This window comes from Rhipicephalus sanguineus, chromosome 3, assembly GCF_013339695.2.
Source record: "Rhipicephalus sanguineus isolate Rsan-2018 chromosome 3, BIME_Rsan_1.4, whole genome shotgun sequence".
Taxonomy (NCBI): Eukaryota; Metazoa; Arthropoda; class Arachnida; order Ixodida; family Ixodidae; genus Rhipicephalus; species Rhipicephalus sanguineus.
In genome coordinates, this window is record NC_051178.1 from 65,739,150 (window position 1) to 65,756,335 (window position 17,186).

General features: G+C 46.7%; 1 protein-coding gene across 2 annotated transcripts in view; it reads right to left on the bottom strand.

The window, feature by feature from the left end:
* The window catches only part of LOC119386696 (acidic mammalian chitinase), a 72,632-nt gene that overhangs the window by 42,057 nt on the left and 13,389 nt on the right, over window positions 1-17,186 (bottom strand). For both annotated transcript variants that reach the window (XM_037653987.2, XM_049413221.1), the window contains exons 2-4: window positions 14,081-14,205; window positions 10,191-10,467; window positions 7,457-7,568 (exon numbers count right to left, since the gene is read on the bottom strand). In XM_037653987.2, the coding sequence (XP_037509915.1) occupies window positions 7,457-7,568; window positions 10,191-10,467; window positions 14,081-14,159 (468 nt within the window). In that variant the 5' untranslated portion in view covers window positions 14,160-14,205. The remainder of the gene's footprint in view (window positions 1-7,456; window positions 7,569-10,190; window positions 10,468-14,080; window positions 14,206-17,186) is intronic.

Consider the following 17,186-nt stretch of genomic DNA (forward strand, 5'->3'; position numbering starts at 1 on the left):
ACTGTGACGGTTGTTAGTTCGCGCTTGTCCTGTGTATATCTGTCCGTTCTTTTCCAGCGCCCATGTGCTTAGGAGCGCGCTGCAAGTTACGAGCAGCTTGTAGTTCTTCGTGTGACATCCTAATTTCTTGCTATCACATTCATTGCTTCTCCCTCGCGGCGACACTGTTATTTCTTGCATAAAAAAACGTTACAAACTTTTACGGAACTTTTTTTTCGTTCCGGATCTGAAACGGAACGAAACATTTTGCGGCGGAATGAAACTAAAACCGAAACAAAAAGCATTTTGTTGCGACACCCTGCTCCAAAGAAAGCTTTTGACAACTTCAGTATCGAGGTACATGCGTATTACTGTCGAAAACAGCCGACTAATCATCGCAAGTCCTCAACATATCCGTCGGCTTATCGCAGTCCTCCTGAAGTTCACTAATATATAAAGAAGGGCGTAACACCCATTGTACCTATTGAATTTATACTTAATATACCTTGAAATCATTACATAATCGGTTGCACCTCACTACACAGTGGCGGCCTATCCTCTTTGATGACACCGGACGTGTTGCTATGGAACACAGAGAGACAGCGAGTAAAGACACCGTCTTTGTTTTTTCTCACTTTCACCCATGCAGTGCATCCGTCCCACTCTCAAAGTTGTGCCTTCGGCCAGACAGCCACTCTCACCGACATAATCTGCACAGCACAAATGCTATGTTCACTGCCGCCGCTTTCGACGGCCAACACCTGCAGCTGGCGTCCAGCAAAGTTTCAATCGGCGAACCAAAGCGCTCTATATGCACTACGGACCGTGCGGCCCCTGCGTGAGCGGAATTTTTGGACATCTCGACCACTTTACCAGAAAAAGACACAGTTTCGCCGCAAGGGCGAAGCAATGAATGCGATAGCAAGAAACTAATGCTATACGACGTGAGGCTCGCCAATAGATACTCTCAGTTTGAAGAGCGCTCCTGTTGCAAAGGCGGCCGAAGCAGCGAAGGAAACTAGCGTGCTTCAAGTGTCGAGCTGTGACACTTGACAGTTCGGGCTCATCTTCTGTTTGTTCGTTTAGCGGCGTCCCCTGAGCTCGAGTGACTTTGGTACGCTCCGTAACATCAGCGCGGACATCACGGTGAAAGCTCGAAACATCCCTCTTCCCCTCACCACGAGAAAACCGCGCGAGCAGACAGCGGAAGGGCAAGGTTCTCCCTGCGCGAATATAAGAAGTAAGCGAGCTCGCCGATGATTTTTAAATGCGCCCGTCGCACTCCTAGCGCCATCTCGCTGGTAATGAAGAAACGCTTATAAGCGTCTGCCGTCTCTGAGTCCGTTCAGCGGTAAAGGGTGTGTATATAACGCTCGCCGTTAGCTCCGTGGAGGATCTGCATTTCGTGGCGTAGCGGTTAGCGCCACTCGCTGCGGAGCAAGAGGTCCGTGGTTCGATTCCGCGCTTCGGAAGCATTTTAAATGCGAAGCATTTCTTAGCGAACCCTAGGCACTTTGAGCGTTTCTGTCTACGTATCTATCTATCTCTCTATTTATCTATCTACCTAGCCGCCTACGTCTGGGTGCTCTCGTGATCGCCTCCTTAACTTGGTGTATACCAAAATTGGCATAGGGGGGCACGAGGGTATTACGAATATGACTGTCTGGTCAAGACATCAATCACGTGAAAATCCTGTCGCGTACGTCGTCAAATCTGTCCTCCAGACACGTGTGGCACATACCCGTTTACCACGGGCCGCGGTGTACGGGGCCTCAGGTGATTGACAGTTTATATCTACCCAGGAACGGCGAGAACAGACATTGGTAATTTAAGTGGGAGAGCGTCAAGAAAAACCGGCATCGGCAGCGTTGACACGACGAATGCAAAGATTGAAAACTAGGATCCCAGCTGGAATCGAACCCAAGCGTTCTGCGTGGCAGACAGGTATTCTACCACAGTGCCAGGCCAGGTCTAGAAACTGCCTTGGAAAAACAGCCTATGTATGCAGGCGTAATGTCGGTGCAACGTCAACAATTGTTGTGGCGCTGGCTGTCTAATAGCATGCCGAAGCAAAAAAAAATCACAGTTTTGCCGCAAGGGCGAAGCAATGAATGCGATAGCAAGAAACTAATGCTATACGAAGTGAGGCTCGCCAATGGATACTCTCAGTTTGAACAGCACTCCTGTTGCAAAGGCGGCCGAAGCAGCGAAGGAAACTACCGTGATTCAAGTGTCGAGCTGTGACACTTGATAGTTCGCGCTCCTCTTCTGTTTGTTCGTTTAGCGGTGTCTCTTGATCTCGAGTTACTTTCGTACGCTCCGTAACATGAGCGCGGACATCACGGTGAAAGCTTGAAACATCCCTCTTGCCCTCACCATGAGAAAACCGCGCGAGCAGACAGCGGAAGGCCAAGGTTCTCCCTGCGCAAATATAAGAAGCGAGCGAGCTCGCCGACGACCTTTAAATGCGCCCGTCGCGCTCCTAGCGCCATCTCGCTGGCAATGAAGAAACGCATATAAGCGCCGGCCGTCTCTGAGTCTGTCCAGCGGTAAAGGTGTGTATATAACGCACGCCGTTAGCTACGTGGAGGACCTTCGTTCCGTGGCGTAGTGGTTAGCGCCACTCGCAGCGGAGCAAGAGGTCCCTGGTTCGGTTCCGTGCTTCGGAAGCATTTTTCGGAACTATTTTTCTTTGGTGCTTATATATATATATATATATATATATATATATATATATATATATATATATACATACTTATACATATACGGTGCATGACGGCGACGGCAAAATCCAGCCGAGACTGTCCATATAATTGCTATCGCAATAAAACATAGCGCAATGAGCCATCTGCAATGACTCACTTGTAGCACTAAATGACATCGATAATCCCAATACGTAAGATGATAGGGCCTTATGCATCCACCAGGTACTCATGTACCAACATAAAAACGGCATCGAAGCTAGGGTCACCTGAACGCCGGGGCACTCGGAGACCCAATGAAGCAGTGGCATTCAGTGCTCCCTTTTGCGAATAAATGAATCATCTATCTATATGTGTTCGTAAGGCAAGGTCACTGTAAAAAGATGGTTGATCCCTCCGTCATAGAGATGGGAATAACACGAAAATAATGCGTGCCCTTACAGAAGTAACTGAATGTTTACTGTACATTGATTTAAGGGAGTTTGCACAATGTATATTGATCTCTGGCAGCTATAGCACCGTTTAACGTGTATGCACTTGCTTTGATCATTGGTGGTACATCTCCGTCCCGACGACTAACGTTCGTGTTAAACGATTAAACAAACCCTTGCCGTAGCTGCAGCAGTTAACGGTGAAAGCGTACTCAGAGAACGAGACGTGATAGCCAGAAGAGCATCGCATATTGGACGCAGAACTCGGTCGCCATCCCGCGGCATGTTAAAATGTGATTGAACACGACGGCCGGGCTAGAGGGAAACGCAAAGCGCGTCGTGCCGCGATTTTAGGGGCGAAGCTCCTTATAGCATCACCTGGTCGGTCGTCGCTCCGTCCGGCGTTCCCCCGCCGTCGCGTCTCCCGTATCATTCAATAGATGGCGCTGTCCCATAGAGATGCATGGAAACTGCAGTTGGGTGACGATACACTAGATGGCGCTGTCCCATAGAGATGTGTGCAATATGGCGGTTGGGTGAATGCACGCTAGATGGCGTTATAGGTGCCGCTGCTCTCAGATTGGCTACTGCGCCCGTCATCTCTCGTTCTCCTTGATCGTCGCCGTACGTGGAGGAGTGCGCTTGCCGGATCGTGCTGCTTGGCAGACCATGGACGACGAGGAGCGCCGGGTGCGGAAGGCCGCTGCATCTCGTGCTCGTCGGCAGGATCCCGAGGTGCGAGCTCGAGAGGCTGCCGCCGGGCGCCGCGCGCGCTTGGCGGCGGCTTCGCGGGGGCGCACCGCCTCGAGATCCGCCTGGCGCCGCGCTCGCTCAACGAGAACCGGATCCCGAGACCATGATTGCTTCAGGAGCTTCGCCCAAGCTCGTCATCATTCACCTGTGGATATGCTGTGATTTTTTCTCGGGGCGAGTGGTGAGCGGGGAACGCGGTGTCACAGCCAGGTGAGACAGGCGCGCGTCGTAGAGCTATTTTTGGTTTGGATTAGCGTGACGCTGTGAGCGGGGCCGACGCTTTTACGACGCTTGGGCTAAGATCGCCACCTCGCAGTGTGTTAAGACATTGACAAAATTGAATTTCTATTGAAAACGCGCCGAATAGGACGGACGTGTAACGCATTGCAGGTGCTAATCGCGGAGGCCACAGTAATAACGAATTACTTTACTTTACCGCTCCCAGAGGGCAACACCACCCCGCCGACCGGTAAAGTGGTCGATATAAAAAGCGCGTTTGTAAAGCCTCTGGAGTCTGTGACCGTGGCGCAGTGGATAGCGTGCCCAGCATCTGTCGTTGCGGACGGAGTGGTCGTGGGTTCGATGCCCGTCTACCGAACTTTTTTTCTTCGCCATCTATTCGTGTAAATTTTTCGACGTCATTTCCGTGACGGAAATACGTCACTGAAGTCTTGGTGGACTCCGGCATAAAACACTTTCGTGTTAAAAAGTCACAGTTTCACCGCAAGGGCGAAGCAATGAATGCGATAGCAACAAATTGTAGTGTTACACGAAGCGAGGCTGGCAGCTAACTGTCTTTTATCCGATCTCGCGTAACTACAAAATGCTGGTGTAAGAGAATACGGCCGCTCCAGGGAGAGATGCTCTCAGCATAGTCACTTCGCGTCGTTGAGAGCACAGCACGTAGAAGGGTACACGAGCCGGCCGCTGTGATGGTTTTCGAGATCGCGACCACGCCCTTAGATCCAAAGTTCAAAGTAGTGGCTGCTCGCGCGACAACCTTCCCCCTCCCCCCCCACCTCGCTCCCCACCTCGCGTCTTTTTTCATGGTCGTTAAAGACAGTCGGGGCGTTTCCTGTCTGCTTCGAAGGCAGGCCTCCCGAGCAGGAAGATGTTATCGCATGCAGCCTCCGAGCGACGGAAACGGGCCGGCTCGTTTGATCTCTTCTTCGGCCGTGTTCATCGCCCCCGCTCGCACCCTTTTACCCACGGTAGTACATCAGTGCGCGTGGGGATCTTATCAATTTCGACTTCATACCGGAAGGACGTGGCGGTGACGGCGATGGCAACGGCGACAGCAAAAACCCGTCGAGGCTGTCCATATAATTGCTATAGCAATATCATATTCCTAGTGCATTTATCGCATAGGTAAATATTGAACTTGTTGGTCGGGCAGGCAGCAAGCGGTAGGACAAATATACTGGAAAACTATGGTTATCAGTGCCTTACACCGCTGGTATGCTATCATCTACCTTTTGTGTAGTTACTGACTAGCTGTACATTTTTCTATGCAATTTTACATTAATAAATAGGAAGGGGCGCTTTTGTCTCTGGATCACAGTTCCCAAAATGGCATGCTTTGCTGCGATTGTCTGACATCGGTGCAGGGAGCAAGAAACATTTAGCAGGTGCAACTACCCTGCTTGAGGCGACCACGTAACGTCACATTGCCGGAGAGCCACTTCATGCTAGCAGCGTCTGGCGAGAGGCAAAGGAATTGCCGCCGTTTCGGTTTCCCAGAGAACCGGTAACGCGCGTTGCTCCCGCTCCGCCGCAGTCACGGAGCGTGGACGCGGAGCGCTTTAGTACGCGTTCGTTACTCGCTCCACCATTCACCTGGAAGACTTGCGCCCGCTTTTGCAGGTTTCAGCAATATACCTGCGCCCCATCTTAGGCTAGCAAATGTGGAAGAAGAGCACGCTGTGCGTAGCAGCGTTATTACAGCCCTCTAGCAGACGCTGATCTGAGCTGTTACGACTGCGTGTTACTAAGAAGCCAATCCACGCACAAAAAAATTGGTAGCGAAATCCGGCTTCTAGTGCGCACTTCAACCACTAAGTGCACACTTATTAATGTGTATTGTTAGACACACACGCGCGCGCGCGAACGGTACAAGTTTTTTATCTAAAGCAAGAGTCGCATGGCCTCCAAGATGCACCCCGCGCGCCTGCCATCTCGGAGGCCATAAAGGGTCGAGACATATTTCTCACGATGCCTCACAGATGGCAGCACATTATCTAGCGTTTGCTGTTTCCTTGATCAACGCTATAGTAAACTAGAAGCTGGTTCTAGTTCACTATAATCAACGCCTCCTTAGAAAACTGGTGTAGGCTTGAAATGTTTTCCGCTAGATGGACATAGTTGTCCATTTTTAGAGCTGTTTGAAAGTTCGTGCGTGTTTTTAGCGGCGATGGCTGCACTATCTCGGCCTTTTTCGACGTAGTTTGATGGCCTCGCCTATGCGCCTACAAATCGCCGAATGGGCTCGTTTTCGTCGTGACACCTGCCGAACAAAATGCGTTAAGGAGGCTCCTTCCACTACATGGCATTTGTGTAGTGTTTTTTTTCCGCAGCAGCTGCAAGTTACATGGTGGCTTTGTGGTGGGACACCTGCTTGCCACGCGAACGCCCCGGGTTCGATCCTCAATGGAACCGAAGATTTTTGTTGTTTGTTTTATTTGCTTCTTTCTCGATTTTTCGGTCACGGACGATTTTTCGCTCACAACCAACGGTGCAGATGCCGACACCGGAATTTCTGCGACACGAGCTCTCTAACGCTATCGCGTTAAAATTAACGCGCCCGTTCAAACGAACGCCGCTGTCCTCTGCTCACGAACGCTGCTAAAGAGAACGCGCGCGGGCGTGCTCGCCCGGTCGGTAGCGCTTTCTTTTTTTTTTTTCGTGGTTGCGGTTTCGCGCCGCAAGGCACCGCCAATTGAAGTGCCTCCATCGGCGCATGTTATTTTTGTATTTTTTGTGACGTTATCTGAACGCCTGCCGACGCCTGCTCTAATGGGAGTTTCACCTCCTAAATATTTTTTCCTCCGTGCTTCGGTGTAGCAGCGTTACATAACTTTAGCCGCTCTATGTGGAGTTCCACTGCAAAGTTAGCTGCATCTAAGGTGCACTCCACCTCGGAAGCAGTACGCATCCAAGGTCCACCTGATAATGTCATACAAGTTGATGTCCTTTACTAAAATAGTTTAAAGAATACACGCTAAGAACCACTAATCTTTTATACCTTCTATGGCTTCTGAAATATAGAATACATTGAAGGCTCATCTTGACGTGATATTACTTAACCTGGTTAGAGGGAGCATTGGTTTACAATCCCCAATTTTGAATGAACGCTAAAAAAACCTTGCTATCAGAACAAGCTTCCCTGATTGGCCAAAGGAGCCAAGCGAATAGGAAAGCAGAACTTCATGCTTCCAGCTCTGTTGTTTGAACTCTGCCCTTCCACTGCGTTTTCAGATGCCTTTTCTGAAAATGTTTTCTCACGCATTCTTGTTCGTTCCTGAACCTAGAAAACTATGAAACAGATAACAGCCTCTGTAAGACTGCCGTTGTCGCACTGAGGTGTCCTCTTACCTCCAGCAACTTTACGTATTTAAAGGCGTAGAGGATGTTTGGTAGCTTCAGATCCAAGTCCACCCCGCTTAGATTTGCCGCTCTCAGCGTCGACGCAACAGACTGAACGAACCTGAAAACATAAAAACAAACGTTGCACTCCAATGTGCTTGTCGAGGAGCTTTTGGCATCGAAATGTTCCACGGCCATGTTTTTGAATATGTAAATGAGTGGCTACATTGTCCTGAGAGTCTTCCTAGGTACAACAAATGGAAAGATTTACACTAGCAGAACGCTGCGAGGTTTGGCCTCGCAGCTTTCAACCACTGCTCAGCGAAGCAACGATAGAACATGTTCTTTGTCGCTCTCCTCAATACAGCGCGTACACGGTGCCGCTAGCGGCAGTGTTGGCCCGCCTTGACGACAGGCGCCTGTTGGAACGGTCAATGCTAGAATGCCGACCCGAACTGTCGTCGCACCGGAAGTCTATTAAGGCTTTATTGAACTCTTTGCGTGACACTGGTCTGTTGGATAGGCTCTAGTACTCCCGGTCCGCAGCTTCATGTCGTTTATTTCTTTGTTTTTGTGAGCCTGCTGTTATCTCCGCTCTTCTTTCCCTTTCCCTCTCCTCCTTGTGTAGGGTAGCAAACCGGATGATACATTTGTGGTCCATCTCCTTGCCTTTCCCTCTTTTCGTTCTCTCTCTCTCTCTCTCTTTGTTTCTTTAACCTCGCAGACTCCTTGAAAACAGTACGAAAACCATTACTGCTTTTCTCCCACATCCCATACTCACAAGAGACATAGGCACCGACTGCAGATGACTTCAAAGCAATGCGTTCACTCACAGCATCCTATTGCACAGCATGAAACCGACGTCATACGGCTACACCTGCCCACACTGTAATGCCGAAAACACTGTAGCACACTTTCTACTGCAATGTAAAGGAAGCAACCCAGCTGTACAAGCAGCAGCAACAGATGCAGACACAAATGTCATCAGTAAAGCGTGGGAGGCTGCGATCTCAAGCCAGACCTGATCGACCAGACAGAACTCATGGAGCGGACCTGGTGGGCGGTCCAGGCCAGAGGGTTCCTTCAATAAGGGCTCCTCTCACCTTCGCTAGCTACCAACTTATCAATAAACATTTTTTTCTCTCTATCTCTCTCTTCGTTGCCTGCAGGTTATCTCCTAGTCGTCATGATCGAAACAATACCGTCTTCTCAAGCATTGAAAAATATGTTCCATCGCGTCAAGCGAGCTGAGCCGGTTTTGAAAAGACAGCTTACCTGCCAAAAAAAAAAAGAAACATGCGCTGGACGATGTGAAGAGTGCAAAAGCGCCTTTCCCTCCCGCATACAACACGTTTTGTCCGACCATACAACAGTTCGTGAGTGAAGACGCGAGGCATAATGCAACGCACTAGGCAGCAGCTGTCGTAATGGTATGAAGGCCGCCATAATTTTCCAATTGTTACCTGCTCTCTCGGGTTCGACAGTGAAAAACAGGCATTTGCAGACCCTATTTAAGCGTTCCGCATGCCAAACTAGGGAAACTCCTTCTAATGGGATCGCAGCCGCTTGTGTTGGCACTGACCGGCGCTTACGTTCAGTTAGCTTTTGCCAGCGCCGGTGATTTTCGGTCAGTTTCATGAAGTGTACAAGCGAGGTGTCAATTATCCTTCGTCAATATATGTAGGGCGGTCAACACGTTATTGTTCTAAGACGCGTCACACCTCCTCAGGGCTCGGGACTCCTTGCGTGCATGTTGTAGCCGCGGATATTTAGAACGCGAGCAGTGGACCTCAAGCATGATGCTCAACGTTGCTGCCAATGAGACTTTGCTCTTTTTTTTAGGGGCCGTGAGTTTTCTCGGTATACCAGCTAATTCGTCGTAAACTGCGTTGACAGTTTTTGGAGCTCATGCTCTGTCCGGCACTTTTATGGAGCTTTTAAAAGTTGAAATATGTTTCGGTAGCTCTTTGATAGATGAGTATCACTTAATTCCGCTCTTTCTTACCTTTGGGGCACACTATAGGGCTAGATTTAAATAGAATGAGCAATGCTGTTGAAACTACGATCGCTTGCGGTTTTGTTTGTGGACGATTTTTTGAGCCACTGAGGTGACACGCGCGAAACGCCAGTGACGTTGTTCCTCTAGAAGCCGTCTGCTAGCCTTTATGCAGTGTGAGCTTATATTACCCTGAGTGTTGTATACTACAATCGTATTAATTGTTTTTCTCCTATTTCGAACCAAAAGTGCTACTTTATTTACCCGACTCTCCACTAGCTTTTGGCTACACGATTAAGTTCATGATAGCAGCATTCTGATGCACTATAAGCTTGCCTAGATAGTTTCTGCTATCACAGCAGATGTTCCAATGCTAAGATCTATGCGCTATGTAGTTCAATACCATGCACTCGGGCGCCATAGCTGCGCTCTTTCAGCTGTCTTCCTTTTCTTAAGGCGCTCAATCATTTTGCATGAACGCAGTAGCTACTAGGGCATGTGTTGGTGCGTAGAATAGTTACGCCGCCCCACCATGCTGCGACGAGTTATCAAGCCACCTTCAAATTATTTAGTACAAAATACCGTTTGAAAAAACATGAGCCAGAACTCCAAACCTTGCTGTCATTTTCAATGCTTCGCTCTTCGATGAAAAAAAAATCCAAGGTGTGCATTATTTTTTAAACAAAATCAGCTAAATGTATGTACGGATGACTGCACGTTGATATGTTGAAGATCTTTGTATCGTACCTTTGCCTCCTGGAAGCACCCCACAGCATTTCCTTAATGTTACTATCACCTTTTACAGAGATCATCAGCTTCAGCGTGGACTTGCGCTCGCGGAGAGCTGCAAACGTTGCAAGATCCTTGTAGCCACCGAGGGGATTCAAGTTCACAGTGGAGTTTCTGTTCAATGTGGCGAATCCCATGATAATGTGACTGCAGAGGTCCACATCCACCTCGTTTATAGACAACGTATCCGGCGAAGTTGACGGTGCATTCATGTAGCACACATGACTGAAGGAATCTATGTGAAGAAAGAGAAGCAGTGAACTCCTTAAACCTATGCTACATCGACATCTTTAGCCACGGTCAAAACAACAAAAAATGGCGTGCTAAGGCCACCAATTTGGCATTGAGGCGTGGAATAAGCATTAATATCATTATTGCTACATTGCTTATTTTTTGCAATAGTATTAAATGTTGCAGTAGTATAGTATTAAGAGTATGACAGAGATTGATTGCATGCTACATATTTTTTGCTTAGGTAAACATCTTATTCCACAAATAAAAAACGCTTTTATTTGGCTATATTCAGATTGTAATGGTATCGGGAATGAATTCCAGTATATATGACGAGAATTTTTATGTTGGCTGCCTTAAAGGGACCCGAAAGTGAAGCGATGGGTCACTCTAAAGTGATTAATTATGGCTCGAAAATTATATTGCTGCTAATTGCACCATCGCACGTTTATTATTAGAAGAGGAAATGATATGTTAAGTTTCATCGGTAAATACTGCGCCGCAATCTCCGCAGGTGAGTGTTGTGAATGTCGGAGTCACGTTTCGGAGGCGCCTCGGGACGCCGATGCTGACAGTCTATTTTCAAGCTTGATGAGGCATCTAAGGCTTTCGCCTTAGAAATCCCGCTCGCATATTATGAGGTACTCGGAAAATTCGCACACCGGATGGCTTTTACTTTCGTTTCGTCTTAGGCGAATGCATAAGGGACCTTGTGAGTTTTTGTGATTTATCTGCTTTTCTTTTTGTTCCTCACGCTGGCTTTTCGGCAGGTGATTTTTCTGATAAAGCATGCTTGGCCTTCGCCTTAGTAATTTGAATTTTTTTACCTGAGAGCTTACGTTGGATTATTATATGTTGCAATATATAACTGAAGTAAACCGCAACAAATTTACGAAAATGCACTGCACCTCTTCAAATTTTCATTATTTAAGCGTCAATGATGTGCACAAAAAAATAACTTAATATTATCATGCACTGTTCCTAATAAATTGTCAGCTCTCATAAGTGCGCAAAAATATTTATGGATGCCTTTTCTTTCTTTTATTTCTCCCTCTTATCTTTAACAAAGTATTCGTACGAACGAGAATGTGCGCAGGTTTCGTCGGTCATATGCATTGCAGTAAACCTTGCCCAACCGTGTGTGCCTTGCACAAGGCTACATAAAAAGATGAAAAGGCCACACTCAGATACCCCGAAAGGAACACCCACCGAGTTCCCGTCAGAATCGTATTTGAGCTCGTCTTTGGACGTCGTCAGTCCTGTCTACACGTCTCCTCCTCTCAATATTGTTGCTTTGCGCTTATTAAGATGCACAAGATCAGTCGGTCCTTAATTGGAGCCAACCCCGCGTCTGGCCAGTAACGTGCGCCGGCGGTCCCGTCACCACTGTGGCAAATTATGCTTGGGAGCTCCGACTTCCTTTTGTGCGCACTTCATGCCTTCTCGCTTTCGTGATCTTTATATGTCTCGGCCTTCCGTCTCGCAGGCTCCGCCACGAAAAGATGCCTTATTCGTGCACTCGGTGAACAGTTTTCTTGCACGTCAATGAAACTGCGTTGCTATTTGCCGTGTAACTGTGAAGACAACTTCTTTCCTCTTTCGGCAATCAACTGCCAACAGTACGTGGCACAGGACAACTGCGCTTTTTCCAGCCATAGCTATGCTCGACATTGATATTACTCCTCTTGACAAAGTGGACACCATAAGCAAGCCTCCTGCCATATCGGCACGCTCCATCATGGGCCCAACTATTGACCCATGAACCTCTCATTTGGGTTTACGCAAGTAGAGGCCGCTCATCTTTTAGAACTCTTAGCACTTACAAAGGCAAGGACAAAGTTTTAGAACGGTGCAGGGCGTGCGATGACTCACAATTATATTTTTATTAGGAGAGTATTCGCGTTTATAAGTGCCTAGAACAACATTAGCAAAGAAGCAAGAAGATGTGACAAGGAAACATTGTAGATTAGTACTTGCATAATATCATGGTTATGACGTTTTACACGTGCTACTAAGACACGTAAGTTCAACATCACTGAGTCTATATACCCGTCAACTTTCCGTCTGATATGCGAAGCCTGTCTTGCGAGCTGTTGTCTATGGCGTGAAGTGGTCATTGCGTCCTGAAAGACAGGTGAAGAGCCCCTATCCCGACAATGAGCGACAAAATACAAATGATTCGTCTGGGATAATGACCGGTCTTATTCTCTAATTCGAACGTTTATTCATCTTCTGCTCCACCAAATATATGTTTCAACACAGGATAGCGGCATCTGTAACATTATAGCATCCTTCCAATCAACAAATATGAAAATGTGTTTCGCACTGCAATCTGCATAATCACTACGACAGCCCTTGACCTCTTTGTCGATGCTTTTCCGTACATTTTCGCATATTCAGTTAGGAGCGCAAGCATCTATACATTGTTTAGTAGCAGATTCTCGCATCTTCCCCTCAAGCCCACTTATAGTTCATCTACTGAGAAATGAGCCGGAGGATTAATACATCAGTTTTCCTTCCAAAAAGAATTGTCTTCTCTAAATCACACTGTGCAGATGTTCAACAGCACGCATAAAATGCTAGGTTGTGTGCAACCTACCCAGCGTTTGGCCCATCTAAAATATTTCCTTTCTCGGTACATGCGTACAGCGCGGTTTTGTGGAACAGGTAAAAAAAAAGTCTCTATGTTGCCCGAAGCAGACCACGCGGACAGAATTAAACCCTTATTGGACAACTTCAGAAACAAAACCACGTAGTTGTGTGGATTACTCTAAATACTCGCTTAATCATTAAACTGACAAATATGATGTGACGCAACGGCAAAACACGAGCATATGAACTCCATGACCACAAACTCTCTATGTCGCACTGCTGGCGTGATCAGCAGCGCTCAAAAAGGTGAGCAGACTAATCGTGTCTCCTATCGCTTCAAATCGTGTGGAAAATTAGAGATAGCGCCATCTCCAACACGAGGCGCACGAAAATACGACGCAGACAACATCACCTGCCACCTCGTCTCACCCAGCCTGCGCATCAGTGGCTGACTACGTGCAAACGAACGTGTAAGCTAGGCTGCAAGCTGCATTTAGCCGCGCGATTAAACCGAACAGCCCGCACAGGCAGATTCACAAGATTACTTGAGCTGTGCTTTCAGTGCCCCATGACGAAGGCCTGCGAACTTTTTTCTCTTCACCCTGTCCCCCCTCACATCCCCTAGACTGTGTTCTTCTGAACTGACCCTCCCATACCCTCTCCCTCCACACATAGACAGGGCGCCCTTCACGCCTTCATCTTACTTGACCGAAATCCAGTTGCCAGCATCTTGCGGCAGGAGGAGCGTGATAAGATCTGGTCGCAAAGGTTGTTGATGCTAAACTTCACGGCAACGGCGATGACGAACTGTCATCTGTTACGACCCTGCTTTACCTGTTGCACTAAAACACTTGTTTACTCGGAAATTCTTCATCTAAACACACATGTCGTGTCAGAAATTGTCAAACTTCTTTCAGGCCAACATTTCAGACAACGAATAAGATTACTTAGGACTAACAACTCCATGAACACGTTGCAGTGCACAAGCGCTTTTTCATAAAAAAAGGAAAGCTGGAATAACTCACGTGCGGCAGCCATAAGGCATTGTAATGCAAGTCCTATTAACCAGATATTTGATATCAGAAAAATCTTGTCTCGCAACATTGCGGGAGAGTACTTCTGGACTGAGTTTGACGAAACTCGTTGGAGCCTGTGTCAAGGAAAAGCGTCTGAGGTCCTCTCCCAACTCAATCAAATATTGTTCGTGTATAGCCCACAAGAACCTTGATCATGAAACAGGTGGTGAAAGTATAATAAAAACTACATTTTATAGTATTATTTGATAAAAACAACAATGATAACACATAAGATTTTTTATGAAATTGTTATGACACGTCACTCTAAAGCGAGGTGAGGTCAGTGCATTTCCTTAAAGGCCCCTTATCAGGGGTGAATGAAAGACGAACATTTTGAGGGCTCGTTTCTTTGACACACCTTAATCATAACCAGCAGATAATAAATCCAACGAAGGTGTCGGGTACGCTAATTGTACTGTTTTGAGTGTATTGTAGTAATTGTGATGTGAAGAAAAAACGCCAGGCCTGCGCTGAAACGGCAGCACAGTCACAGCGAAAGCTGGAAGAGCGGCGTTTCTAGTGCCCATTGTAAGCTCTCTTGGGGCTACTATTAGAAGTACACTAGCAAGGTACCCACTATGCAGTGCTGGGCAGTATCGAAGATACATGTATCTTAGATACTATCTTAGATACTCTATGGGTATCTTGTATTTGTAACGCGATACGTCTCGAAAGACGAGTATCTGTATCTGTATTTCCGATACATTCGATAATGTATCGTGTATCTTAAGATACAAGATACTTCTATCGCAACACAACCATGCGAAACAATACTCGCGGGCCAATCTCCGCTTCTCAAGCTGGTACTGGTGCCACTAAGCCATCTGAATAAGTCTTAGGGCAGTGACGCAATTTTATTTTTCCGCCAGAGTCATCCAGTGAGGGCAGAAGATAAGGACGATAAGCGCGCCGGCGTCCACGCCCAGCCCACGCACCTTTTCTCTCGATCCCTTTTCTCTTTAGTTGCGCCAATGCTGCGACACTTGTTCTTAGCAACTGTCCTGCGCCACGTACTCCACTGCGTGCGGCGTCTATCGTGCAAATTCTGATGCTGCTACAGAGTCGTTATTGAAGATTCTCTTGCGTCTTGCGTCTTGCTCCATTACGAAATGTGATGCGGCAAGAATTAGGTTGGTTTGCGTCGCGTGTATTTTACATACCAGCGATTGGAAGGATCTCGTGGATGTAAGTTTGACTTGCATGCAATGAATTAAATTATATGCAAATAATATTCTAAAAACTTTAGCGCCACTGATACTGAAGCTGGATCTAAAAGAGCAAGCGTTTACCTAAGAGAAAACATGTTGGCGTACCGTATTTTTCACTTTCTGGTACATTTGTTCAAAGCATTTATAAAGTCATGTCATTATTAGCACAAGTGTTTTCTTAGCTGTCATTTTGCATCCCACACATTGCTAAGTCTCTGCACTGTTTGTACGGTCTGGTCACTGCAGTAGGTCTTTTCTAACGCGCTCCCAAAATAAGATCTCTGCTTTATTCTTCTGTCTGCTTTATTTCTACTACTGTTAACAAATTTATACGCTGCCAAGGTGATTTTGAAAACAAATATATAATTATGTGGGCGTGCTTGAGTATACAGTACAAAACATTCTGCTTACCGCTTAGGAAAATAGCGAAATTGAGTTTGCATTATAATACTGGAAATCATTACGAGCCATCTTAAAGATGTTAGGAAGGGGATTCGAGAAACATTGTTTTACTGAATGCTCCCTTTTACTCATGAGCGTCCCAACGAGCCGTTTCAGGCAATTTTCCATAGGCACTGAATTTTCTATTGTCTCAACAGGTAAGTTGACGATACTTCATGCTCATAGCTATTAAGGGCGCCCTCTGTGTTGTGTTTCTGTACTCATTCAATGTGAACGTTTGACACACAACCACCTCTCTATTTTGCTTATATTTGTTTTCTTGTTTTAGGCCTTATTACATATTTTTCGTATTACTAATCGCTACGTAATGTGAGCTAAAAGCGGCAAAAGCGCCAATAGCGGCGGTGTCCTACGACGCTCTGTGCAACTATACAATACGTCTGAGATGTTTCTGTGTTGCAATGTTCTCTCGTTGAAGAAAAACTGCTAAAAGATTGCACGTTAGTCAGTCTATCAACAAAGAATCCTTTACGCAAGCAGGTAAGTAGAATATGAAAATTCATTGCAGTTTTACGTCATCCGCCGTCGCGAAATTTAGTTCCAAGGGCCGGGACAGTGAAGATGGTGGGAGAGAGTTTGCACAAAATTACGATTGAAAGGAAGCCTTTCCCATATGTCATATATAGGTCATTTCTGAAGGTGATTTGGAATCGGGATTCGAGAAACATCGATACCGATGTACATAACGAGTGAAATTCGTAGATTCTGAAATATAGAGTTTTTGTTCCACGGTTATGTTTCAGCACATGGTGACCACATGGTCCTCAGGAAAGGAATGCTTGAGACCAGTCATGTCTGTGCAGCCCATGAACATACTTTTTTTAGGAAATAAAAAGAAAATGGGATGGAGACGGTCATGTGTGTGGCCCGGGCCGCTTGCGAAAGGTCTCATACCCCTAGTATACACCATGCGTTCCAGCCCCTCCCCCCCCCCCCCGAAAAAAAAGAAAATGTCGCTACCAGCGCTGCTGCTGCTGTACACCTGTCCGGATATATGGTATTGTGCAAACTGTCTTTTACGGACAGGGTAAAAGTCCACACCGGTATTTGCGCCGTCGTAAGAAGGCTTCGTATTGAAGTTTTTGTGATTATACGGCAACCTTCTAGCTGGTCGGCAAGCTGAGCAGCGACTCCCATCAATTGCAAAAATAACAAGCAAGAACAGCTGTCAGTGAAGTGTATAAAGAGTTATTGTGTGAATAAGCTAAAACTAACCCTAATAAGTTGTTTTGGAAGGAAACTAATGTACTTTGAGCAAGAAGGGCAATACTTTCGAGATACTAAGAGACATTTCATTCAAGTGAAGCAAAATAGGTCACAGTTAAGAAATTTTCAAGCAGACCTTTTCGTGCATTGGCGTTTGCTGCTACATTATATGGATCTAT